Source organism: Fragaria vesca, linkage group LG2 (assembly GCF_000184155.1).
Source record: "Fragaria vesca subsp. vesca linkage group LG2, FraVesHawaii_1.0, whole genome shotgun sequence".
In the NCBI taxonomy this organism is placed as follows: Eukaryota; Viridiplantae; Streptophyta; class Magnoliopsida; order Rosales; family Rosaceae; genus Fragaria; species Fragaria vesca.
Window position 1 is genome coordinate 16,169,905 of NC_020492.1, and position 27,102 is coordinate 16,197,006.

The 27,102-nt window shown below is 39.0% G+C and overlaps 2 protein-coding genes across 2 annotated transcripts; both read left to right on the forward strand.

Moving 5' to 3' along the window:
- The first annotated feature begins 832 nt into the window (after nt 1-832).
- On the forward strand, nt 833-17,982 carry LOC101308630 (WD repeat and FYVE domain-containing protein 3-like). Its single transcript, XM_004290588.1, has 19 exons — nt 833-1,278; nt 2,235-2,304; nt 2,656-2,741; nt 3,362-3,497; nt 3,588-3,644; nt 3,852-4,028; nt 4,356-4,547; nt 4,677-4,742; nt 4,979-5,093; nt 5,283-6,436; nt 6,656-7,355; nt 7,443-7,545; nt 7,741-8,849; nt 8,999-10,646; nt 10,819-13,884; nt 14,232-14,540; nt 14,806-15,112; nt 15,498-15,644; nt 16,158-17,982. Exons 1-19 carry the CDS (start codon nt 1,067-1,069, stop codon nt 17,325-17,327), a joined length of 10,824 nt encoding a protein of 3,607 aa, XP_004290636.1. The 5' UTR covers nt 833-1,066; the 3' UTR covers nt 17,328-17,982.
- A 435-nt stretch (nt 17,983-18,417) lies between these two features.
- Nucleotides 18,418-21,048, forward strand: LOC101309209 (pentatricopeptide repeat-containing protein At3g63370-like). Its single transcript, XM_004290590.1, has one exon. The coding sequence runs from the start codon at nt 18,541-18,543 to the stop codon at nt 21,046-21,048; it is 2,508 nt and encodes an 835-aa protein (XP_004290638.1). The 5' UTR covers nt 18,418-18,540.
- The last annotated feature ends 6,054 nt before the right edge of the window (nt 21,049-27,102 follow it).

Below are 27,102 nucleotides of genomic sequence, written 5' to 3' on the forward strand. Positions count from 1 at the left end.
ATAAGAACTATGACTATTAATATTGCTATTGCTAAGTACCCGTTAGGAAGGCCATTGTTGCGAGTTCGCAATGCAAGGATATAATTTTCACCATCACTAGTCCTCAAAACTCAAGTTTAGGGTTCACACAAACTTAGTAATCTTGATGGAGGGAGAATTCGAATTTAAGCAATATCAAAATAATAAACAAATGAATTTAAAAAGAAGAAAACAACAAAATGTCCTACAATTAGAGAAAATGAAAGTGCTTTTGGGTACAGATTACGTGCTATCCCTTTGCCATTAAGGCAAACAAGCAAAGTTTACATCAAAGAATTAAATACTCCCAACAACAGACATAAAATAACAGCAATTTTTCATTTTTCTCTCATCTAATAAAAAATTAGCAACTAATGGCGACGCTCCAATTCTTTGATTCTAGATAGAGAGGCTCTCACGTCGTTTGCTCGTCAATCTCGAGACGCCACGTGTCAGGCTGCCAGTCATGGATCCCACGCTGACGTGGTCGTGGAAAAGGGCGAGAAATATAATAAAAGAAAGGAAAATGATATCCACATTTTAATTTTAATTTTTTAATTTTCTTTGAATCTTCCACAGAAGAGAAACGAACAAAGGCGCGGAGAGAGAGGACGTCCGAAACAGAACACAGAGAGACTCACAGACACACACAGAGAGCGAGTTTAATTTTCCTTTCTTCTTCTTCATTCATAATCATCATCATAATCTTTGGTTAATTACCATAATCAGAGAAATATTATATTATGCCTTTTGTTTCTCTCTCTCAGCCCTAAGTCCTTAAACCTCCGCGTTTCTCGTTTCAAGCTTTTTCCTTCTTTCCAGGCGGAAAAAAAGAGAAAAAAATTAAATTCCGCAAACGAAAATTAAAAACGAAAAATCCCATCGGCGCGGAGAGAGAGAGACGACGATCGAGCTCGGAGCACGAAGCGGCGTCGTTTTGCCGGATCCTTCAATTGTGGAATTTTGGATTGGGGGGTTTCATTTTTGGCTGGATCAGATCCTCGCAGGCTAGGGCTTTTGGATCTGGTGCGGCGGATGAGAGAGGCGTATGTTTCAGGGATCCAAAGGCGGTGGGAGAACGATGAAATGGGGAACATTGCTTAAGGACTTGAGAGAGAAGGTTGGGCTCACTAATTCACCTCCCTCTGCTTCAGCTTCTTCTTCTTCTCCTTCTCCTTCTGCTGCTGCAGCTTCTTCGGATGCTCTTTCTTCCTCCACCAATGCTCTCTCAGCTCTTCACGGCTCGTATTCTCCTTCAAGGTCTGTGTTGCTGCTCTCTTACTCTATTTTAATCTGTTCTTGTTCGTCTTTGACTTTCGATTAGGGCGATTGGCGCGTTTTCAGTACGGCATTGGCGTTTTGTGGTGTGTTTTCTTGTTTAGGATTAGTCTTGGGGTTTACTGGGGTTTAGGCGGTGTGGTTTCAGTTCATAATTGACTAGGATGAGGCTTTTCGTCACTTGCGAAATCGGAGTTTGGTGCTTGATCCAGTTCTGGATTGTGTGACTTTCTCTATCTGATGGCGTAGTCGCTGAGTTAGTAGGTGTTAGGGTGAGTTAGTTCTGTAGGAAGTTTTCGTTTCGGTTTTTTAGAGTTTAGGATTCTGGTTGCATTGACTTAGCTGTTGCCGAATTGAAGTCGTTGACATCTCATTGATGCCGCTATGGAAATGGATTCCCTCTGCCTCCATAGGTTTCCGTTATGTTTTAGATACGTGATCAGCTAATGTTGATGATCCTCAGAAACTTTCTGATTCTACCGGAGTATAAAGGAAAGGGTAATAGATTATGTTTGGTGATGTGATAAAAGCCTTGTAGAATAAAGCTGGTGGCTAGCGTGCTATTTGTTGAAGATGAGGATAGTTAGGCAGGTGTGTACATATACTTGCGTTGCATATGTGCCTGTATAGAGTTTCTCTATCGAAACAATACAGGTTTCAGTTTTTGCCTGCCACTTGAAACATGGCTGGAGAGTGGAGAGCATAAGAGCCAAAAGAAGGGGAAGTTAATACAATCCTTCCCCAGCTTCTTCTCCCAGAAATAATAGGATTTATTTATTTATTTATATTTTTTCCAGGTGGTTTTTAATTGTGACTTGTAAACATACATTTTTAAATCTCAAACAAAGAGTATGTGTCAAGGTATCAGGTGTTTGTAGCTTATATTTCAGTGGCGTTCTCTTCTGGAGGATTATTAACATAAATGTCTGTGAAATCAGAGACAAACATGAACTGGAATTGGACTTCAAGAGATTTTGGGAAGAGTTCCGGTCTTCCAGCTCTGAAAAGGTTTGTTTTTACTATATATATATATATATATCTGTTCTTCTGTCTCACCATGATGCGGTAACAGCAGGGAGAAAGTAGGAAAATAAAATCGAGTCTTGGTGCAGATCCAACACATCTTAGTCAAGCCCTGTCCCCAGAGAATTGTGATATATATTAGTACATAATATCATAATAATCATCCTAATATACTTAAATTACTAATCAAATCCTAACTTGGGATAGAATTTTTTATTCTTGGGTTACTGATTTCTCTTATATATTTGCATGAAGCTATTTATATTCTCAAATCTTTTGTCATCTACTATTCTCAACATCTAATGTTTTTATTGTTTTCTTTTTGGGTACATGCAGGAGAAAGAAGCGGCCTTAAATTTGACTGTAGATGTTTTCTGTAGATTAGTGAAGCAGCATGCAAACGTAGCTCAGTTAGTTACTCTGTATGAATACTCTCCTCCCTATCTTATCTGCTGAATATTAGGACCTTTTTATTTATAAGAGAAAACAAAAAGAATGATGTAATATAATAATTGTTGCAGTAAAATTACCTTGGCTATGGGTTAATTTTCCTGTGTAATAGAGATGGAAATTATGTACCAAGCTTTTGCTTTTTAATGAACAAATTCTTTTTTTTTGGTGAGAGAACAAATTCTTGATTACTGGTCAGTTGCACATGTTATTCTTCGCGTGTGTACTTTATTTGTTTCCTGGTACCTCTGAAAATCCAAATGGATTAGTTGCAGCAAGCACAACTATGTTGCAGAAGTTGGGAATGGACAAATGGTTAATCCTCCATACCTAACAGTTCATCATCCATCAACTTTGTTTACTTTATTTGATTTAGACTTTCATTTCGTAGATATATATGTTTTTGTATTAACTCAAAAGTGTTTTAACCTTAGACAAATGCGAAAAAGTACTTTTGCTTATTTTGGTCAACAAGGCAACTTTTCCAATGTACAACTGTAATTTAGTTGTAATGCATCTACCTAGTCTTGTGGAAATAAGAAAGCAAATCATGAACTTTTAGACTGATGCTGCAAATTTTGATGAATCACAGGTTAGTTGAAACACATATATTCTCGTTTGTGGTGGGAAGAGCATTTGTAACAGATATTGAGAAGTTAAAAATCAGCAGCAAAACAAGATGTTTGGATGTAGCAAAAGTATTGAAGTTTTTTTCGGAAATCACAAAGGTTAGGCTTTTAGAAATGTCAGCTTGATTCTTATTATTATATTTCTCATCTTTGGCTATTTAAAATCATATCCTTGCTTATTGTTTGCAGGATGGCATCAGTCCTGGTTCAAATATGTTGACAGCCATAGAAGTCCTTGTTTCAGGGGTAAATTTTTTATTTTATTGATTTCTCTATATTCCCATTCCTCTTTGGTTGTGAATGTCGATTGAATTTTTAATTATTATTATTGTTATTATTTTTGTAACCTACATTGAGAGTTGGGACTATGTCCGCAACTTATATGCATCGACTCTGTGAAAGCTATGTAATTCATTCATCTTTTGTTCTTCTCTTTATTACTGCTGTATGCAGCCTATTGATAAGCAATCTCTCCTTGATTCGGGGATATTATGCTGTCTCATTCACATTCTCAATGCCCTTCTGGATCCTGATGAAGCCATTCAACACCAAAAAGCTGCTGGTCATGAAGAACCATTTCTTTCTGAGAAAGATTACAATGGTGAAGCTGGTCAAGTCCGTCGGCTTGAGGTAGCTTTTGCTTAATGGTACTCAACACCATGCATGCTTATGAATTATGAATCTATGCATGTATATGCATGGACACACCTGTCAGTCGTTGTTGGGAAAAAAAAATTAAATTAAATAGGCTTGATTGCTGGTATCTCTGATTGCTAGAGACTTTTACATTTTAAAGCAAGAAAATGCTTGAATAGGTATAAAGAGTAAAATTTCACATAGTTGGACCATAACAAGCATAATAGTGTTTTAATAATTAGCATAAATAAAACAACCAAACAATCTGTGGTGCATTTTGACTGTATCTTGTTACCACCTTTCTAACTTATAATTATGCAGGTAGAGGGAAGTGTTGTGCATGTTATGAAAGCATTGGCAAACCATCCTCTGGCAGCACAGAGTTTGATTGAGGATGATTCGCTTCAGTTGCTCTTTCAAATGGTTGCACATGGGTCGTTGACCGTCTTTTCTCGATATAAAGAGGGACTAGTTCTGCTACACATCATACAACTTCATAGACATGCTATGCAGGTAGATGATAGAAGATATTGTGTTCCATTATTGCAGTGACATAGCTGTATAGCAATATTAGCCATATTAATCAGCTCTTAAACATGCTGATTGTATGTTTCTTGTGTTAACGTCTGGTTATTTTTCCAGATTCTTGGTCTTCTTTTGGTCAATGACAATGGGAGCACTGCACGATATATTCGCAAACATCATCTGGTATGGTTAGATTAGATATGCGCTCTTTGTTTTTGTGCGTTGTTAAATTCACTAAATGCTTTCCATGTATGCGTTCTATGCCTCTAGATCATTTTGGGATGAATGTATAGTTTTATAAGGTTGATGTTGACTAGATGATGACTTCTGTTTCATCATTTTCATAGCTTACATTCATGGTTTTCTTGTTTTCCTTCTCTTTATTTTCTTAGATTCTGATATTCTGCTCCCATATGCAGATAAAAGTTCTTTTGATGGCAGTTAAGGATTTCAATCCTGATTGTGGTGATTCTGCATACACTATGGGAATTGTAGATTTGTTGCTTGAATGTGTAGAATTGTCGTATAGGCCTGGTAATTGCCTCATTATTCTTCCTTTTTTAGTTGAATTATATTAACTTGATGAGATGGACGAATATTTGTTAATATTTGGCATCAAGCTAATTTTTTTTCCCTTATGCTGTACGTCTGTTATAATATTATTATGATTTTCTGCAATTTATTTAGTTGTTGGCTCTAATTTGATGTAATATCTGTCTGTAGAGGCTGGCAGTGTTAGGCTCAGGGAGGATATTCATAATGCCCATGGGTATCAGTTCCTCGTTCAGTTTGCATTAGCAATTTCATCCATGACAAAGAATCAGGGGTTCCATTCTGTTTATCTTAGATCTTCAGATGGTCCGGATGTATCTAATGTTGCAGACATGCAGGATCTCATGGGAGAAAAGGAGTCTTTAACTCAACAACTTTCTCCTACAGTCTCTAGGTTGCTTGATGTTCTTGTCAATCTCGCTCAAACTGGCCCAACTGAGTCTGCTGGAACTTCTGGAGTCAAAGGTGCCAAATCTTCTCATATGAGGTCCAGTGGTCATAACAGGAGTCGCACAGCATCTTCAGACCGCTTGGCTGATGAAGTGTGGGAAAAGGACAATAATAAAGTTAAAGACCTCGAAGCAGTTCAGATGTTGCAGGATATTTTTCTCAAATCGGACAGTAGGGAGTTGCAAGCAGAAGTTCTTAATCGGATGTTTAAAATATTCTCAAGTCATCTTGAAAACTACAAGTTGTGCCAACAGTTACGGACTGTTCCACTTTTAATCCTAAATATGGCCGGTTTTCCTCCTTCCTTGCGTGAGATAATTCTAAAAATTCTCGAGTATGCTGTCACTGTTGTGAATTGCATTCCTGAACAAGAATTACTTTCACTTTGCTGCTTGTTGCAGCAACCAATAGCATCAGATTTGAAGCACACTATACTTTCTTTCTTTGTTAAACTTCTATCATTTGACCAGCAGTACAAGAAAGTGCTTCGAGAAGTTGGTGTATTGGAGGTTTTGTTGGATGACCTCAAGCAGCACAAGTTCCTTTTGGGTGCAGACCATAGTAATACTAATCTGCTGGATAAAAAATCAGGATCAAGCAGCTTCAAAACACACTTGGACAATAAGGATGTTATTATTACATCACCCAGGCTAATGGAATCTGGTTCAGGAAAGCTTCCTATATTCGAAATTGATGGTACAATTTCTGTTGCATGGGATTGCATGGTCTCTTTACTAAAGAAAACAGAAACAAATCAGTCATCTTTTCGTTTGGCTGATGGTGTAACTGCTGTTCTCCCATTTCTTGTGTCTGATATACATCGTTCGGGGGTCCTAAGGGTCTTGTCATGTTTGATCATTGAAGATGGTAGCCAGGTTTGTTAATTGATATTTTCCCTTGTTACTCCGGTACATTGCATACATTTATTTCCCTGATATATGTTAGTTAACTAGCAAACCAAATCCTGAAATAACAAAACTTTGCACATCTGAATGTTTTAATATCTGTTGTACCGAAACTGTAGTACATGAGTTAAACTTTACCTAATTATGTCTGTTTGTATCCAAATAACCTTTGATTCTCATTTTTACTAGGCACATCCTGAAGAGTTAGGTGCAATTGTTGAAATCCTAAAAAGTGGAATGGTTACGAGTGTTTCAGGATCTCAATACAGGCTTGAAAATGATGCAAAATGTGACACTATGGGAGCTTTGTGGCGCATTTTGGGAGTTAATAACTCTGCTCAGAGGGTTTTTGGTGAAGCTACTGGCTTTTCTCTTCTGCTTACCACACTGCATAGTTTCCAAGGCGATGGAGGGAATGCGGATCAATCTTCTTTGGAAGTCTACATTAAGGTGTTTACATACCTGTTGCGTGTTGTGACTGCTGGAGTGTGTGATAATGCAGTTAACCGGATAAAATTGCACACAATTATAACATCCCAGACTTTTTACGAGCTCCTATCTGAGTCTGGCTTACTTTGTGTGGACTGTGAAAAACAAGTCATACAGTTACTGTTCGAACTAGCTCTTGAAATTGTGCTTCCACCGTTCTTGTCATCGGAAAGTTTTGCATCATCTGATATGCCTGATAGCGGGACTTCAAGTTTTTCACTAACGACCACATCAGGTTCATTTCATCCCGATAAGGAACGGGTGTACAATGCAGGTGCTGTTAGAGTTCTTATTCGTTCATTACTGCTCTTTACCCCGAAGCTGCAGCTTGAAGTGCTGAAACTTATTGAAAGTCTAGCTCGTGCTGGCCCCTTCAATCAGGAAAACCTCACCTCTGTAGGTGCGAAGCAAATAACTCAATATTTAGTTTCTAAATTAATGAATACTGTTCTCAGTTCTCACTTTCTACTTTCTGTCATATATTTAGGTTGCGTAGAACTTCTGCTGGAAACCATCCGCCCATTCCTTTCGGGTTCGTCTCCATTACTTAAATATGCTTTGGAGATTGTAGAAGTTCTCGGGGCATACAGGTAGAACTTTGTACAATTCTCAGAATTATTTTATTTGCTCTGTCCAGTCAGCATTGCAGTTTGACTTCAATTTATTTTCATACTCTTTTTTCCTATGTAATTAGTTTTGGATTTGGGAAATATAGTTGTCTACAGAAATTAAGAATTGTAGTTATTGTATTTAAATAACAAGGTTTGTTATTGTGTTGGTGACAGGCTATCTACATTAGAACTCCGAATGCTCATTAGATATGTGTTGCAAATGAGGCAAAAGAAATCTGGTAGCATACTTGTTGGAATGATGGAAAGGTTAATACTTATGGAGGATATGGCCTCAGACAGTGTTTCACTTACACCGTTTGTAGAAATGGACATGAGTAAAACTGGGCATGCGTCTATTCAAGTCTCCCTGGGAGAAAGATCTTGGCCTCCAGCTGCTGGTTATTCATTTGTTTGTTGGTTTCAGTTTCAAAATCTTTTCAAGTCACAAGTTAAGGAAACAGAGTCTTCCAAAGCTGGTACTTCGAAAAGGCGGCCTGGTGGGCAAAATCACGAGCGGCATATTCTACGAATGTTTTCTGTGGGTGCAGCGAATAATGAAACTACATCCTATGCAGAACTTTATCTTCAGGAGGATGGTGTTTTGACCCTTGCAACCAGCAACTCGAACTCCCTATCATTTTCAGGCTTGGAATTTGAGGAGGGCAGGTGGCATCACCTTGCAGTTGTACATAACAAACCAAATGCTCTTGCTGGACTATTCCAAGCTAGTGTTGCTTATGTGTATCTTGATGGAAAACTGAGACACACAGGGAAACTAGGATATTCTCCATCACCGTTTGGAATACCTTTGCAGGTAACAGTAGGGACCCCTGTTACCTGTGCAAAAGTTAGTGAGCTGACCTGGAAGGTCCGCTCGTGCTATCTTTTTGAAGAGGTGCTCACCTCAGGTTGTATTTGTTTCATGTACATTCTTGGTAGAGGATATAGGGGGATCTTCCAAGACACAGATCTCCTTCGTTTTGTCCCTAACCAGGCATGTGGTGGTGGTAGCATGGCTATCTTAGATTCACTAGATGCTGACTCGACCATGGTTTCTAATTCACAGAAGCTTGATACTGCAAACAAGAAAGGAGATACAAAAGCAGATGGTAGTGGAATTGTTTGGGATATGGAGAGACTAGCGAATCTCTCCTTACAGCTTGCTGGAAGGAAGCTTATATTTGCGTTTGATGGCACCTGTACAGAAGCTAATAGAGCATCTGGGGCTTTACACATGCTCAATCTTGTTGATCCAATGTCTGCTGCAGCTTCTCCTATTGGAGGTATGTTTAAGTCAAAACCTTTCACATATGATATCTAAAGGTGGCTACTTTATAATAACAAAGTTGGAGCAATTGGATTAATTCTATTTCTTTATTGTTTTTATTGCTTTCTATTTTTATCCTTTATTCTTATTTCTAGTTTTCTGTAGGTATCCCACGTTTTGGACGGCTTCATGGGAATATCTATCTATGTAGGCAATGTGTAGTTGGCGATACTATCTGTCCAGTTGGTGGAATTACTGTTGTCCTTTCCTTGGTTGAGGCTGCTGAGACTAGGGACATGCTTCACATGGCCCTCACTTTATTGGCTTGTGCTCTTCATCAGAATCCTCAGAATGTGAGAGACATGCAGAAATGCCGGGGATATCATCTGCTCTCTCTCTTTTTGCGTCCACGAATGTCACTATTTGATATGCAATCTCTTGAGATATTTTTCCAGATTGCTGCCTGTGAAGCTTCATTTTCTGAACCAAGGAAGTTGAAGTATACTCGGACTAATTTGTCACCAGCCTCAACTGTGCAGGAAACCAGTTTTGAGGAAATTAATCTGTCAAGGTTCCGTGAGGAGTTTTCATCAGTTGGATCTCAAGGAGACTTGGATGACTTTTCGGCGCAGAAAGATTCATTTAGTCATATTTCAGAGCTAGAAAATGTTGATATTCCAAATGAGACCTCAAATTGCATTGTATTGTCCAATGCAGATATGGTGGAGCATGTCCTGTTGGATTGGACATTGTGGGTAGTGGCTTCAGTTTCGATTCAAATTGCACTCCTTGGTTTTCTGGAACATTTAGTGTCAATGCACTGGTACAGGAACCATAACCTCACTATTTTGCGCCGTATAGACCTTGTTCAACATTTACTCGTTACTCTGCAACGTGGTGATGTTGAAGTTCCTGTTTTGGAGAAATTGGTTGTATTGCTTGGGGTTATTCTAGAAGATGGTTTTCTGTCTTCTGAACTGGAACATGTGGTTAGGTTTGTCATCATGACATTTGATCCACCTGAACTGACACCTCGAAATCCAATAATGCGTGAGGCCATGGGGAAGCATGTAATCGTTCGAAATATGCTGCTGGAGATGCTCATTGATCTGCAAGTAACCATTAAATCAGAAGAATTGCTTGAACAGTGGCACAAGATTGTTTCGTCCAAATTGATAACATATTTTCTAGATGAAGCTGTCCACCCTACAAGCATGAGATGGATCATGACTCTTCTTGGTGTTTGTCTTACTTCCTCTCCTACATTTGCCCTAAAATTTCGCTCTAGTGGAGGTTTTCAAGGCTTGTCCCGGGTGCTTCCTAGTTTCTATGATTCCCCAGACATATATTATATCTTGTTTTGTCTGATTTTTGGCAAGCCTGTCTATCCTAGATTGCCAGAAGTTCGGATGCTAGATTTTCACGCCCTTATGCCGAATGATGGAAGTTCTGTGGAACTGAAACTTATAGAGTTGTTGGAGTCTGTGATTACTATGGCAAAATCTACTTTTGATAGGTTGAGCCTTCAGTCAATGCTGGCTCACCAAACTGGTAATCTCTCCCTGGTTGCTGGCATTGTGGCAGAACTTGTGAATGGAAATGCAGACATGACTGGAGAGCTTCAAGGTGAAGCATTGATGCATAAGACATATGCAGCACGATTAATGGGTGGAGAGGCATCAGCACCAGCAGCTGCTACTTCAGTCTTGAGGTTTATGGTTGATTTGGCAAAAATGTGCCCCCCTTTCGCTGCTATTTGTAAACGAGCAGAGTTTCTTGAAAGCTGTGGTGACCTATATTTTTCTTGTGTCAGGTTTGTCACGAGACAAAATATTACTCTATTGTTATATAGGATAACTTATTATATCCCAATTTCATGTGATTCTGATCTCCACTTTTAAACTAAAGATGTTACTTTTTGTTATTGACTTTTATGATCTTTTCATATCATTCAACTGATAAACTGATTATCTGGTGTCTTGCAGAGCAGCCCATGCTGTGAAGATGGCGAAGGAACTCTCTTCAAAGACAGAAGAGAAAAGCTCAAATGATTTTGATGATACATGTAGTTCCCAGAACACATTCTCTAGCTTACCTCACGAACAGGATCAGTCAGCCAAAACGTCCATTAGTGCTGGAAGCTTCCCTCCTGCTCAAGTAAGTACAAGTTCTGAAGATACAGGTGTCCCCCCGAATTCTGCGATGGAGGAGAAAGCAGATATCAAAGTTTGTACATCTCGGGAGGAGTTGAACAAATCTGTGCAAGAGGATGCACAAGCTCTGCAGAGCTTAGATGGTGACATTGCTGACCAGATGTCTGCTACTTCCAGCATGGATGAATCTAGCTTCCGTAAGAAGAAAGTTGTGCCGGATCCCATCAAACCACCAGATTCGCAGAGTTCTGCTTCTTTTACCATGCTTGATTCTCCAAATTTATCTGAAAAGTCCATCTCTAGAGTTCCAATCAGTCCTTCACCAGTTCTTGCATTGACATCGTGGCTAGGAAGTACGGGCCATAATGAATTAAGATCTCCCTTGGCTGCCAGTCCTTCCGTGGATCATTCTGTAACTAGTATTGAATTTGATCAATCTTCAGAGGTGAAGATGACTTCTCTGGGGACTTCTACTGCAAATACCTTTTTTGCAGTAAGTCCAAAGCTGCTTCTTGAAATGGATGATTGTGGTTATGGAGGTGGTCCTTGTTCTGCTGGAGCAACTGCTGTTTTAGATTTTATTGCAGAAGTTCTTTCTGAGTTTGTGACTGAGCAAGTAAAAGCATCACAGATTATAGAGGGGATCTTGGAAAGTGTTCCCTTATACGTTGATGCAGATTCCGTGTTGGTATTCCAGGGTTTGTGCCTGAGCAGACTGATGAACTTTCTGGAAAGACGTCTCTTGCGTGATGACGAAGAAGATGAGAAAAAGCTGGATAAAGGTCGTTGGTCCTCAAATTTGGATTCATTATGCTGGATGATAGTGGACCGTGCATATATGGGTGCTTTTCCTCAACCAGCTGCTGTACTGAGGACCCTCGAGTTCTTATTGTCTATGTTACAATTGGCAAATAAAGATGGCCGAATTGAAGAAGCTACTCCTAGTGGAAAGGGTCTCTTATCTATTGGAAGAGGGAGTAGGCAACTTGATGCATACATATATTCAATTCTTAAAAATACAAATCGTATGATATTGTATTGCTTTCTGCCAACATTCTTGACTTCAATAGGAGAAGACAATCTGCTTTCAAGCTTAAGTTTGCTAGTTGAACACAAGAAGAGAGTATCCTCAAACTCTTTGGATGATAATTTAGGAATTGATATATGCACAGTCCTGCAGTTAATAGTCGCTCACAGGCGAATTTTGTTTTGTCCCAGCAATATGGATACTGACATAAATTGTTGTCTCTGTGTAAATTTGATATCTCTTCTTCAAGACCAGCGGCAGAGTGTACTGAACATGGCAGTTGATATTGTCAAATACCTCCTGGTGTATCGTAGGTCAGCTCTAGAAGATTTGCTCGTCTCCAAACCAAACCAAGGACAGCACCTTGATGTACTACATGGTGGGTTTGACAAGTTATTGTCCGGAAGTTTGTCTGATTTCTTTGAGTGGCTTCAAAACTCCGAACAGGTAGTGGATAAAGTACTAGAGCAGTGTGCTGGCATTATGTGGGTACAGTATATTACTGGATCTGCGAAATTTCCTGGCGTGAGAATTAAAGCTATGGAAGGTCGTCGTAAGAGAGAAATGGGGAGAAAATTAAAGGATACATCAAAGTTAGATTCAAAGCACTGGGAGCAGGTGAATGAACGAAGATATGCTCTGGAATTAGTACGGGATGCAATGTCTACTGAGCTGAGAGTTGTCCGTCAAGACAAGTATGGATGGGTTCTGCATGCTGAGAGTGAGTGGCAAACCCATCTTCAACAACTTGTTCATGAGCGCGGAATATTCCCAATGCGAAAATCCTCTGTTCCAGAGGATCCGGACTGGCAACTTTGTCCAATTGAAGGTCCATACAGGATGCGGAAAAAGCTTGATCGCTGCAAATTGAAAATTGACACCATCCAAAACATTCTTGATGGACAATTTGAATTAGCGGAAGCAGAGCTTGTGAAAGCCAGAAATGAGAACGATCCAGGCTCTTCTGATAATGATTCAGAACCATCTTTTCCACTCTTTACTGATATTCCTGGTAGTGCCAAACAGAATGGTCTTGATGGAGAGCTGTATGAAGAATCATTTTTCAAAGAACCAGGTAATGTCAAAGAGGTTGCTTCTGTAAAGAATGAGTGGAGTGATGACAGAACTAGTAGTATAAATGATGCAAGTCTACACTCCGCACTTGAGTTTGGTGGTAAGTCTAGTTCAGGCTCTCTTCCCATAGATGAGAGTATACAAGGAAGATCTGACCTAGGATCTCCGTGGCAATCTACTTCAGCAAAAATCGGTGATGTCAAAGTTACAGATGATAAACCAGATAAGGAACTTCATGACAACGGAGAATACCTAATCAGACCTTATCTGGAACCTTTTGAAAGGATACGATTTCGATATAACTGTGAACGAGTTGTAGGCCTTGACAAACATGATGGCATATTTTTGATTGGCGAGCTTTCTCTGTATGTGATTGAGAATTTTTTCATTGATGAATCCGGGTGCATTTGTGAAAAGGAATTCGAAGATGACCTCTCTATTATTGATCAGGCTCTGGGTGTAAAGAAGGATGCTACTGGCAGTCTGGATTTCCAGTCCAAGTCAACTTCATCTTGGGGCACAACTGTTAAGTCCTGGGTTGGAGGAAGAGCATGGGCCTATAATGGCGGTGCATGGGGAAAGGAGAAAGTGTGTACTGGTGGCAACATGCCTCACCCTTGGCACATGTGGAAACTTGACAGTGTTCATGAAATGTTGAAGCGTGATTACCAGCTGCGTCCTGTTGCTGTCGAGATATTTAGCATGGATGGATGTAATGATCTCCTGGTGTTCCACAAAAAGGAGAGGGAAGAGGTTTTTAAAAATTTAGTGGCCATGAATCTTCCCAGGAATAGCATGTAAGTCCCAATTGCCTCTATTTTTCTATTCACTCTTTTTTCAGTCTACCAACCTAGAATTTTGTTGCTGTCGTAAGTTATGGACAATTATATTCAATTGCTAATAAAATGTTCTAGGAGTCTTGGCTACATGTGTGTGTTTGTGTCTGCTTGTCTTTGTCTGACTCTATTGGGGATTATATGATGCCATTGCACCACAGCATGAGATAAGGAAGATATGAATGGCAACTTTACCTATGTTATTGTTTTACTTGAGGTTTTAGAGTTGTGGGCCCAATACTTTTTCCTCATTTTCTGAAATTTGAAACACATAATTTTTGACTGTGTAATTCTTATCTTTGCATTAGGTTGGACACAACCATTTCAGGATCATCAAAACAAGAAGGCAACGAGGGTAGCCGTCTATTTAAGACGGTGGCTAAATCCTTTTCAAAAAGGTGGCAAAATGGAGAAATAAGCAACTTTCAGTACCTCATGCATCTCAACACCTTGGCAGGACGTGGATACAGTGATCTTACCCAATATCCAGTGTTTCCATGGGTTTTGTCAGATTATGAGAGTGAAAATCTGGATTTATTGGATCCAAAAACATTTCGTAGACTTGATAAACCGATGGGTTGCCAGACACCAGAGGGTGAAGAAGAATTTGTGAAAAGGTCAACCTTCATTATTTACACTTCTGAAAGTCATTTTGATTGTATTGAAGTTCTTTTTCATTCCTATATTTACTCTTCTTGATTACGGTCTCGCATGTTTCCACTTTATTTGTATATTTTTCTTGTGGATATTACTTATTACTTAGTATTGTATCCTGATTTATTATTTCCTATTCTCTGTTCATCTACTTAGATATGAGAGGTTACTTGATACTTAGTATTGTATCCTGATTTATTATTTCCTATTCTCTGTTCATCTACTTAGATATGAGAGCTGGGATGATCCAGAGGTACCGAAATTTCATTATGGTTCACATTACTCAAGTGCTGGGATTGTCCTCTTCTATCTTTTGCGCCTACCACCATTCAGTGCAGAGAATCAAAAGTTACAGGGAGGTCAATTTGATCATGCTGATCGTCTTTTCAATAGTGTTAGAGATACTTGGTTAAGTGCAGCTGGTAAGGGCAACACATCAGATGTGAAGGAGTTGATTCCAGAATTTTTCTACATGCCAGAGTTCCTGGAAAATCGTTTCAATCTTGATTTGGGAGAGAAACAGTCGGGAGAGAAGGTCAGACTTCTTGAAACTTATTAGATAACTGATTCTGTTTCTTGTTCCGCAGTCTATTACCAAATCAAAAAATTTCCTCTGGGGACGAATAATATGCTGGTATAGTAATGCTGAATATTTGTACAAGCTGGGTGTTTAATGTTTCTTCATACTGTGGGTGTGAATATATAAGTTTGAAAATGCAACATAGTAAGTGGTGGGATGGAGGCTGTGTACTTGATTAAGGCTGGAGAAGGGGTCTTGCTGTGTGTGGTCCTCCCTGTCCCATTGTGATGCAATTACTGTTTGAATACAAGGATCAATCACATTCTTTAGACTGATAACAGTTTCTCTTTATTTTCTACTTCATGTTGTTTAGAAATTGTGTCTTTGTTTTCTATTTCAGGTTGGTGATGTTGGTTTACCTCAGTGGGCTAAAGGCAGTGTTAGGGAGTTCATCAGAAAGCATAGGGAGGCACTGGAATCTGATTATGTTTCAGAAAATTTGCATCATTGGATAGATCTCATCTTTGGATGCAAACAAAGAGGGAAGGTTGGTATCAAGATCTTTCATGATTTAGTTTCTCAGTCAGTACCAGTATGCAGTCAGCATGTTCCAACTCATTCTTAATCTTTTGAAAGACCTCATTAAAGTTCAATCAATAAAATTAAAAGAAGATAAATGGCATGCATATTGCCAAAGTACTAGGTAGTTCTCTAAAAATATGTGGCATCTCTTTGGTTCATCTTTCTGAATCCAGTATCTTAACTCATCCAGAGAATGCCCAGCTGAAAGATATCTCGCAAGGAAAAGATAATTTACAATTTATATCTATAAAGAGAGCCGTCACCTAAACTATGATAAAATCCTTGTGTGTGCTTTTGCTGTCAAATGAGTATTGAAGTTCAATTTAGTAAATTAAGGTTAGATAATATGGAATGCCACCTTGTAGAACATGTTTAGCTCTGGTTTTCAAATTAACTCCACAATTTTTGGCCACAGCTTTCACTTAGTTTCATTTCCCTTTTTGTCCTTTTTTGGTGCTAATCCATCCTTAATTTACAGGCGGCTGAGGAAGCTGTGAATGTCTTTTATCACTACACATATGAGGGCAGTGTGGACATAGACTCGGTTACAGATCCTGCAATGAAGGCCTCAATTCTAGCACAAATTAATCATTTTGGGCAGACACCCAAACAATTATTTCTCAAACCCCATGTCAAAAGGCAGGTTGACCGAAGGCTTCCTCATCCACTCAGGTACTCGAACCATCTTGTTCCACATGACGTGCGCAAGACTACCTCTTCCATAACTCAGATTGTTACTGTGAATGAGAAAATCCTAGTGGCAGGAACAAATTGTTTGCTAAAACCAAGAACATATACCAAGTATGTTGCGTGGGGTTTTCCTGATCGTAGCTTAAGAATTATGAGTTATGATCAGGATCGACTGGTCTCCACACATGAGAATCTTCATGGAGGAAACCAGATTCAATGCACTGGTGTGAGCCATGATGGTCAGATTCTGGTAACTGGGGCTGATGATGGCTTAGTTTCTGTTTGGAGATTCAGCAAGTATGGTCCCCGTATCATGAGACACTTACAGCTAGAGAAGGCACTTTGTGCCCACACATCCAGAATCACATGCCTTCATGTTAGCCAGCCTTACATGCTAATTGTGAGCGGATCAGATGACTGCACTGTTGTTATATGGGATCTCAGCTCCTTGGTTTTCGTTAGGCAGCTCCCTGAGTTCCCAGCACCGATATCCGCAATTTATGTGAATGATTTGACTGGGGATATTGTTACGGCAGCTGGAATCTTGCTTGCTGTATGGAGCATTAATGGGGACTGCCTTGCAATGGTTAACACATCCCAACTGCCTTCTGATTCAATTCTTTCCGTGACAAGTAGTTCATTTTCTGATTGGCTGGATACGAACTGGTTTGTAACGGGTCATCAGAGTGGTGCTGTCAAGGTGTGGCAAATGGTGCACCACTCCAACCATGAGAGTCCCCAACAGAGGTCAACGAGCAGTGGAACGAGTGGTTTAAATCTCAGTGATAAGGCTCCAGAGTACAGGTTTGTGCTCCACAAGGTACTGAAGTATCATAAGCATCCTGTTACTGCCCTGCACCTTACAGTTGACCTAAAGCAGTTACTAAGTGGTGATTCTGGCGGGCATTTGCTATCATGGACACTGCAAGATGAGAGCGTGAAAACTATTCAGGGGTGATGATCACAGGTTCTCATTTTAGTGTCATGACTTTACCACACGGGGCGCTATCGATTCTAAGTGAGACCATAAGGGTTTTATGAGTCATCCTCATGAAGGAAAAGAATGGAAGCAACTTCATAACGCATGGAAAGAGGTAAAGTGCCACTGCAGGGCTGGCCTGGACAGAAGCAGGACCAAACTATACAGGATTGACAGTTAAAACACAAACTCTCATAAGCTTACGTTGAATGTTGAAACTCCCGCAAGAATATGACAGGATGTTTGCCCCAAAAGGTTGAGCATCTGATCGAGAAGGCAGTATGATATGCTGTGCTTTTGCATGAATGGGAGGAGGATGTTCACCTGATGAACATTAAGTCTTTACAGGTCTTTTGTTTTGATGTATATAGATGGACTAGGACTAACAGTGTGTAATGAAGTTGTATAGCAGAAAAGCTTGTCAGGAATGGGACCATTGGTTGGTAAATGGGAACGATCGTCCCCCGTTTAAATGTGGGACGATTAAATTGGTTGAACGTGTGCCTTTTGGCTATAATTCTTTTTGAAATGTGCAATTGGGCGGCACTTGATGGCCCCGCTTTTTGTGAATCGTACAATCCTCTTTTTCATACGAGGTTTATAAGGAAGCTGGTTTTTTTGTTGGTTGATTGGGAAATGAAAGAACTTGGTCGTTTATCATCTGCCCTTTCTTTTTGTCTTGTATCAAAATCCTTTTTTAAGTTTAAAAAAAAAAAAAAAAACCTAGGTTCAAGTTATCTACAAAGCAACTGGTTCAAGTTGGTTACAGAGTTCCCTGAGTTGCTTGCTACTCTCCATGGCACGGCTTACAGTATAGCACTCTAATCTAATGGCTACTTCGTCTCCACACATTTACACCACTTGTCCGTCCACCCAACTCCGACCCATGTTGAACAAACCCCATCTAAACCCAGCTCTCCACTTCTTCAAACTCCCTCAAAACCCCACCAAACTCTTCCCTTCATTGAAGCACGTCTGCGACCAAGGCAGCCTCAACGAAGCTTTCAAATCACTCACCACTCTCCTATCCCAACAACATGCACCTGACCTTTCTCTAGACGCGGCCTACTCGCCGCTCCTGGAGCTCTGCGCAAAGAAGAAGGCTCTACCGGAAGGGCAGCAACTCCATGCACACTTGATCAAGTCCTGCGCCGTATGGGACTCCGCGTTTCTGAGCACCAAGCTTGTTTACATGTACGGCAAATGCGGCGCCGTTTTGGATGCACGGAAGGTGTTTGATAAAATGTCTCACAGAACGGTTTTCACTTGGAACGCTATGATTGGGGCATTTGCGGCAAATGGGGAGCCTTTGATGGCTCTTGATATGTATAATGAAATGCGGGTTTTCGGGGTTAGGGTAGATTCGTTTACTTTTCCTTGCGTGCTGAAAGCGTGCGTTGCTGTTGGTAGTCTCTGTTGTGGGGAGGAGGTTCATGGCTTGGCTGTGAAATGTGGGTTTGATGATGTGGGGTTTGTGGTTAACTCTTTGGTTGCGATGTATGCGAGCTGTAATGAACTCGGTGCAGCGAGGAAGTTGTTTGATGGTGTGGGAGATAAGGAGGATGTTGTGTTGTGGAATTGTATTATTTCGGGGTATTCAGCGAGAGGGATGTCGGATGAAGCGTTGGGATTGTTTCGGGAAATGCAGAAGGTGGGAGTTGCCATGAATACGTATACTTTTGTGGCCGCTCTTCAGGCTTGTGAGGAGTCATTTTGTGGGAAACTCGGTATGGAGATTCATGCTGCTGTGTTAAAGTTGAATTATTGTGTTGATATTTATGTGGTGAATTCTTTGCTTGCTATGTATGTGAGGCGTGGTAAAATGGATGAGGCTGCAAGGATTTTTAGTGACTTGGACGACAAGGATATTGTTTCATGGAATACGTTACTGTCTGGTTTTGTCCAAAATGGACTGTATAAGGAGGCTCTGCTGTTGTTCCATGACATGCAGAGGATTGGTCATAGACCTGACCAGGTTTCGTTGTTGAATATTCTTGCAGCATCTGGTCGGTTAAGAAGTTTAATGTCAGGAACGGAAGCCCATGCTTATGCTATTAAAAATGGATTTGATTATGATTTGCAGGTTGGGAACACACTGATAGATATGTATGCTAAGTGTTCTTGTGTGAACTTGATGGGACGTGCTTTTGAGAAGATGCCAAATAAAGACTTCATTTCTTGGACAACAATTATTGCTGGCTATGCTCAGAACAATTGTCACACAGAGGCCTTAGAACTGTGCCGGAAGGTGCAGATGTTGGGGCTGGAAGTGGATGCAATGATGGTAGAAAGTATTTTATCGGCTTGTGGAGCTTTGAAATGTGTTCCTTTGGTAAAAGAAGTTCATGGTTACGCTATAAGGAGAGGTTTATTTGATCTCGTCTTGCAAAATGCAGTTGTCAATGTATATGGCCAGTGTGGTTACATAGACTACGCATATCGGATATTCAACTTGATTGAATCTAAAGATGTTGTGTCTTTAACAAGCATGATATCTTGTTATGTTCATAATGGGCTTGCAAATGAGGCTCTTGAACTTTGTCACTTCATGAAAGAAACAAATGTTGAACCTGACTCCATAGCGCTTGTAAGTATACTGCCTGCTGCCGCTAGTTTATCTGCTTTAATGAAAGGGAAAGAAATTCATGGTTTTCTTACTAGGAAGGGATTCATCTTGGAGGGATCTGTTGCGAGCTCTCTTGTTGATATGTATGCCCGCTGTGGAACTTTGAAGAATGCATACAACATATATAACTCTGTTAGAAACAAAAATCTAATCTTATGGACTACAATGATCAATGCGTATGGGATGCATGGTCACGGCATGGAAGCCATTGATTTATTCAAGAGGATGCAAGACCAACAGATTGTTCCTGATCATATTACGTTTTTGGCTCTTCTATATGCCTGCAGTCATTCGGGATTGATTGATGAGGGTAAAGGATTATTTGAAATCATGAGACATGAGTATCAATTGGAGCCCTGGCCTGAACATTTTGCTTGCATGGTTGATCTTCTTGGACGTGCCAATCGATTGGAAGAGGCGTATCATTTCGTCAATAGCATGGAGAGTCAACCTACTGCTGAAGTATGGTGTGCTCTTCTTGGGGCTTGTCGTGTTCATTCTAACAAAAAATTTGAAGAAATTGCTGCAAAGAAGATCTTAGAGTTGGGCTCCAAGAATCCAGGAAATTATGTACTTGTGTCGAATGTCTTTGCTGCTAGAGGAAGATGGGAACACGTAGAAGAAGTAAGGATGAAAATGAAGGGAATTGGGTTGAAAAAAAATCCAGGATGTAGTTGGATTGAAGCTGGAAACAAAGTTCATACATTCACGGCTAGGGATAAGTCTCATCCTCAGTCCAATGAAATTTACCAAAAGTTGGCTCAAATTACTGAGACATTAGAGAGGGAAGCAGGCTATGTGGTTCAAACCAAATGTGTGTTGCAGAATGTAGAGGAAGAAGAGAAAGTTCAAATGCTTTATGGACATAGTGAAAGGTTAGCCATTGCATATGGTCTACTTAACATTCCCGAGGGAACCCCTATTCGAATTACAAAAAACCTGCGGGTTTGTATGGATTGCCATACTTTCACTAAACTAATTTCCAAAGTTTTTAGGCGGGTGCTTGTAGTTAGGGATGCTAATAGATTTCATCATTTTAAGGATGGGATATGTTCTTGTGGCGATTTCTGGTGACAATTGTACATCTTACTCCATTGTCTTGACAATCGGGCCTTAGATTCATTCCTGCTGGTGTTATCATTGCATTGACAGATTCCAATTTTTCCCATTATTTATGTCTCCGTTTAGTGTGAAAAGAAATTCTTTTGATCATGATTCATATTGAAAATATCAGCAATCCAGGAATTCATAGTCGCTTTTTATTATTTCAAATTGATTAAAATCTGGACAAGTTATGTTGCTTATAATGCAGCGTAGATATCATAGCAGGAAGTAATTGAATTGGTTTTGCTTTTTGAATTGGTTTTGCTTCAAAGTATGTTAGACCAATTGGTTAACATTCTAGTTCAAGACTGCTGGTGGTGAATGATGATGGTTACTCGGTTAGCTTATCTTGTTCAGCAATATAAATGTAACTTCAGCATACCAAGAGAGAAATAAAAACGTTTTCTAGCTGTCTGTCTCTCTTCTTCAATTCTGCACTGCTGCACTGCAAGCTAACAGGGACCTCCATACCTACACCAGATCCTCCCACACTTTACAGCCAACTCTTGCATTTACTTCTTATTTCAGCTTGAAAAGTAGACACAGGGATTTTTACTTATAAATACCTTGACTCATTATAAGTCATACCGCAAAGAATGATTAATCTAACGACTCTCACTGTTGCCTTCACTAGAGACTCTAATTCGTAGAGTGCTTCGAGTAGGATGCAATTGCTCCCAGCAGTTCGAACTCCTCCTCATTCCGGTCATATAAGGTATCAAAAACTGTTAAGAATTCGATCGAGATCATACCGATAAAGAATTACAACAAACATTGGAATTCAAATTAGGTAATATGAAGGTCTGTAAGGTAATTCAAATTAGGTAACTGTATACAAACTAAAAAGGCTTAGACAAAACCATTTTGAGGTTGTTAATTGATTAGTTGGCCCAAATTGTAACTTTCTTTGGGGGACACAGAAATTAACTTGTGATTCCCAAGACTGCTCCTGGCTTCTGCATGGCTAAACTGCTAAAGAGACCCTAGTCTGAGCAAAGCAAGGAGCTCGATCAGCTTTGATCATCAGCTAATTCAGTCTCTATCGAAATACGCACTCATCCATCAACTATTACCAGACAGATATCAACGCCCTTAATTTAATCCTCCACCCAACACACTTCAGAAAATTAAACCGATCGATTGACATGATACAGCTGTAAATAAATTTTTGCCAGTAACAACGGACTCTCATATGCACGTAGCTAGGATTTGTTTGACCATGGAGCTTTTGACCCGCATGGTCTCAATGCACTCTTCTTGAACCTGAGGAAAGGTAACAAAAGCAACGAAAATTCTGCAGCACTCTGAAGTAGACACAGGATTAAAACGTTTGATCTAATCTTGTTAAACTGTGATGCAGAATTGCATGCATAGCTACAAATTTAGGGTACATGATTAAGTACAGTAGTAATGTAAGACGATCAATGTGGATCTTGATCAAGTTCTTAAAACTTTACTATTGTTCAAGGAGTGGAAGTAAATTTACCAGATTATTCACAACCCTGAGAAATTTACCGAGTACTACTGTTGAAGAGACTTCATTTGTCCAAACAAAACAAAAAAAAGGAGTAAAATTACAAAACCCTACTAAAGTAATGACCTTTGTATTGTATTGAAAGAAGTAGTACACAAATGTAACAGGGACTTGAATTTTCGCTATCAACATATAACAGAAACTCAAATTTGCTTGTTGGCTCATGATCATGCTTGCAACCATAAAACAAAAGCCGTCTGTTTCTTATATAATGAAATGACAATGACTACTCAGTTGTCATCGAAGTGAGAGCTCGAGACATCTTAAAATTATTTGTAGGATGCTCTTTCATCCACTAAAACCCAGGAAAGATGCATTGATATTCTACATCAATTTTATTTTTAATCTTCTCTTGTCAACCCAATAATTGCATTACAGTCCCCTTTCATGTGTTCCTGAGAAGCAACAGTACTGTTTTTGAACTGTATCACAGACTCAATCGACAATTATAGTACGACCCCTATGGACTATGGCCTGCCTTCCCACATTGGTTTTTGGGGTTTAGGGTTTTAGAGAGAGAAGAATCAACAATGCCTTTGCAGATCTCAGAGTAACCCCTTGCTAGCTCTGGCCACTGCATATGCCATCCTACATTTCCAACACCTGTAACCCTAAATCACTGTGTCTTGCAACACTATACAGACAGCTAGCTATTGCCTATTAGCACTCTGCTCAATTGCTTAGCTGTTGTGTACTGTGAAATTTGATTCAGTTCTTTTTTCTTTCTGATCTTGAGGCTGCATGTCCACATGATGCTGCTTCTTTAATTTCAAGAGGGGAGAGGTTGAGAGTGGGGGTTAGAGTCTTTATGAACCTCTTTAGCTACCTCCTTAACATCTGTCTAGATTTCTATTATAAATTGACAGAATAAGCCCTCAACTTTTGATACAAATCCCATCCCTTGCTCTTCTTCTCCAGTCTTTATATGCGCCAAACCTCTCTCTTCTTTCTCTAAATTACCTAGCAACCTACATTTCACCTCTCCTCACCCTTTTGCTTCTATCTTCTTTCTTCTACTTCTCCTAATAATTTTACTTAAGAAACATTGCATGTGCAAGGATCCATTCAAGTTTTTTGAGTTCTTCTCTTTTACTTTTCTCTTTTTCTTCTAGCAGCTGAGTATAGTTGTGATAGTACTCGACCCGTTTGTTCTTAGATTCATGCTTTGCAGGCCCTCACAATCATTTTGAGAGGACCATGAGTTGACCTAGTCCTTCCAGGAAGAAATTTAATCAAGTTGATCGATCACAAGGGAAAAAGTGAAGCTGCCAGCATGATCTAGCTTTGGTTATCATGTAGATCAAGTTCGAATCTGCTAATAACCCTAGCTAGGTCATGCTCTGACAGCCTCACTCCTTCCTATTTGGGACCCCATGATTATACAATATCTAAGCTCTCAGCTAGCACAGCGCATATCATTCTCCATCCAAGTTTGAAACAAAAGAAGAAAGCAATGCAGAATAGTAAGAATATATGATATATATCACTGTAAGTATAAAGTGTAGTATATTCCCGGGTCTTGGTTTTCACTTTGTCATTCCTGGCATGCGCTCTAACTTTCTCTTTTCTCGCCCAGCTTTTTTCTCTTTACTACTTTTCTTTTACTAATTATAAGCTGCTCATTAATCTACGAAAGTCAGACCGACCAAACTTGGATATGATTTTTTTTAGTTTTTTAATATCATGTGATTGTTCGTCCTTGAATCTGAAACTATTTCTATGCTTGATTCATAATGAACAATGATCTTTATGAGTTTTTATTTTTTTATTTTTTATAGGAACGACAATGATGAACAATGATCTTTAAGTGAATATCTGTATATATACAGACTAAGGGATGGGAAAGTCTGTGCAGTAAGTAAATAAAATGATAATGTTTTGCTGCAGCTGCAGGGTCCTGGCCTCTTGAGCTTCAACTTGATTGTACTACTGTCTATGACAAGAGAAAGAATTTTTTTGAGAGCATGAGTAGCTTCAAGATTCCCTAGCTGCATACGGGTCTCTGCCAACTACTGTTACAAAATGTGGAATTGGGACTATACGTTTGTGTGTGTGTGTGATTGTTTTCCTTTTAGACGATGATTTTTGTTCGGGTGGAAAATAGTATCATCGGAAATGAAGAGGAAAACACGAATGTATATTTGTGCACTGTTCCTTCAAAAAAAGATAATTATCTTTATATCTGTGGAAACTAATTAACTCACAAGTTTGGACAACATATTATGATCTCACTCGATCAACAGTCTGCGGAATTTAGTTTGTAGAGTATTTTGTACTAGTTTTAAAGTATGGAAAAGTTTGCATTGGCCTACGATGAACCACCCTTGAAGGACTTATAGTTATATAGAAGATATGATTTTTGGTTCATAATTCGATCATCGCCAAGCTTCTTAATTACGACTATTCACATATATAGGGTCGTTATTCTTATAATCATACTCAAACTATCCTAATCAATAATATTAATGATGGCTCTCCAATGATTTTTTTTTTTAAAAAAAACTTGTTAAAATGCATGCTAGATCTCAATAGAATAAAACCATATTCACTCAGTCATTAACTGTTTAAAAAACTCATATTGAACCACTCTTGAATTTAATTAATTGTACTTAAAAATAATTCGTTTTGTTCTTATTAAGGTCGGACATGACGGAGTTCTCAACTATATAGTCCTTAAACAAATTCGTTTTGTTTATCCAAATTAGTAACAATATATATGTTCTGTGCAATATCGTTTTACTTGTAAACAATTTATATATATGTAGAATCATTGTTGCATGATGATTTGCATCCAAGTGTAAGTTCAAATTATCCAGAGAGTACGTTTAAAGGTAATTAAAGGTACGATGGGATGCAGTATACCTATATAATCATCACAACCAATGAGATCCTTATACCAACCAATACATCCAACTAGCTTTAACTGAACTAATTAATCAAGTAGTTCCAATTCCTCTTTCGACAAAGCCAACAATGATATAAATCTAATAATTCTAACACCTATATATATTGCAAAAGACACTTCTTTTGGAGTTTGGTGTTTGGAGGTAGTAGTTAATTAATCATGGTTTCTGTAGCCGAATCAAGCCAATAGTTGGGAACATTTCCTTTAGTTAATTAAGTTTTCTTGTTCCCAATACTTTATTATGGGGATATGACTCTGCATGCATCTATTGGTTCCATCTGCTTCCAACCTACCAAAGGGATCAAAACAAAACTGAAAGCAACAGAATGTCAAAATCGTAACCAACTTTAGCAGAATCATCAAGCATATATATGTATGTATATGTATATGCATACCTACCACATCGATCATCCTCTTCCTATGTGCTATTGTGTCAAAAAGATAGAGTACTCCAAGGCGTTACTTAATTCATGGCTTTGTCGTTGTTAACATTGCTTTTGATGTGCAGCTGACACCGATCGATTAGGTTCATTAGCTAGGATCAAATCCTTTAGACAAAGAGCATTCATTTTATCTAAAGGTTGTCTCTTTGCTGATGTTCGATAAAGATGAAGAAGAGTAATATATATGCTAGCTATATATTAGCATTCTTAGTTTAGCTTTCTGCGTCAAATTTGTTTTAAGTTTCAAGATACATCTGTTTTCATTCATTCGAGTGCATTATTCTAGAACGAAGTGTCATTGTGTCAATAACACTAATTGATCATGGAAAATCTTCACTTGTGTGCAATCTTTTGTGTATATAAATGTACATCTACGAAATATATCTATGACTATGTGATAATTTACGGATTAATCATACGAATCGAGTATACAAATAGATTTTCAACATTTACACAAATTGAATATCTAACATTCAGACTAATTGTGTAACAATTTGACATGTGATGCTCCTCAAAATCTAAAAATATAGACTCCTCGATTAATCATTTTACATGTTAAAGATCACGAAGCAATATTTAGGTCTTCATAACAATAAAATTTTAGAATCCCGGTCTTCATCATTATTTACCGTTCACTTCTTGCTAGAATCAGAAAAGATCACGAGAGATCGAGCGAGTATGTCACAATGTCACATGCATTTGTTTTGAATCGGTTGAGGGAGTATTGAGATTCTTCTTCCTTTCCTTTTCTACTAAAATTGCTAAGAAGCGTGCCGATATGGTCCCGGGTAAACTCATTGTGTTTCGAACTCGATCTTTTTGGTTATGAATATATGTTGTATCCCACCTAATTATTAAAGTTGTTATATAAAAGAGCTCTCTCTCACTCGCGATCGAATCGATCTCTCTTTTTTTTTTGGTCGAATCGATCGAATCGATCTCTAACCTAGTCTGCATGCCATGAGTCATATATGATAATATTCAATTTGTCTTACTTTAGTTTGGACCAGATGCACTGTCATCTCTTCTCTACTCACTCAATTAGCTTTTCAATCCCTTAATGCTCTATTAATAACACTTAACAAGCTACTAAAACACCAACACATAGAGAGAGAGAGAGAGAGAGAGAGAGAGAGNGAGAG

What these genes read in the sequence shown, in the direction of transcription:
- LOC101309209 (XM_004290590.1), top strand. Translation starts at nt 18,541, where the DNA reads ATGTACGGCAAATGCGGCGCCGTTTTGGATGCACGGAAGGTGTTTGAT.
- LOC101308630 (XM_004290588.1), top strand. Translation starts at nt 1,067, where the DNA reads ATGTTTCAGGGATCCAAAGGCGGTGGGAGAACGATGAAATGGGGAACA. An exon ending in GAAGAAGAATTTGTGAAAAG is followed by an intron (nt 14,541 to 14,805) that starts GTCAACCTTCAT and finishes TCATCTACTTAG; the next exon opens with ATATGAGAGCTGGGATGATC. An exon ending in AGAAACAGTCGGGAGAGAAG is followed by an intron (nt 15,113 to 15,497) that starts GTCAGACTTCTT and finishes TTTCTATTTCAG; the next exon opens with GTTGGTGATGTTGGTTTACC.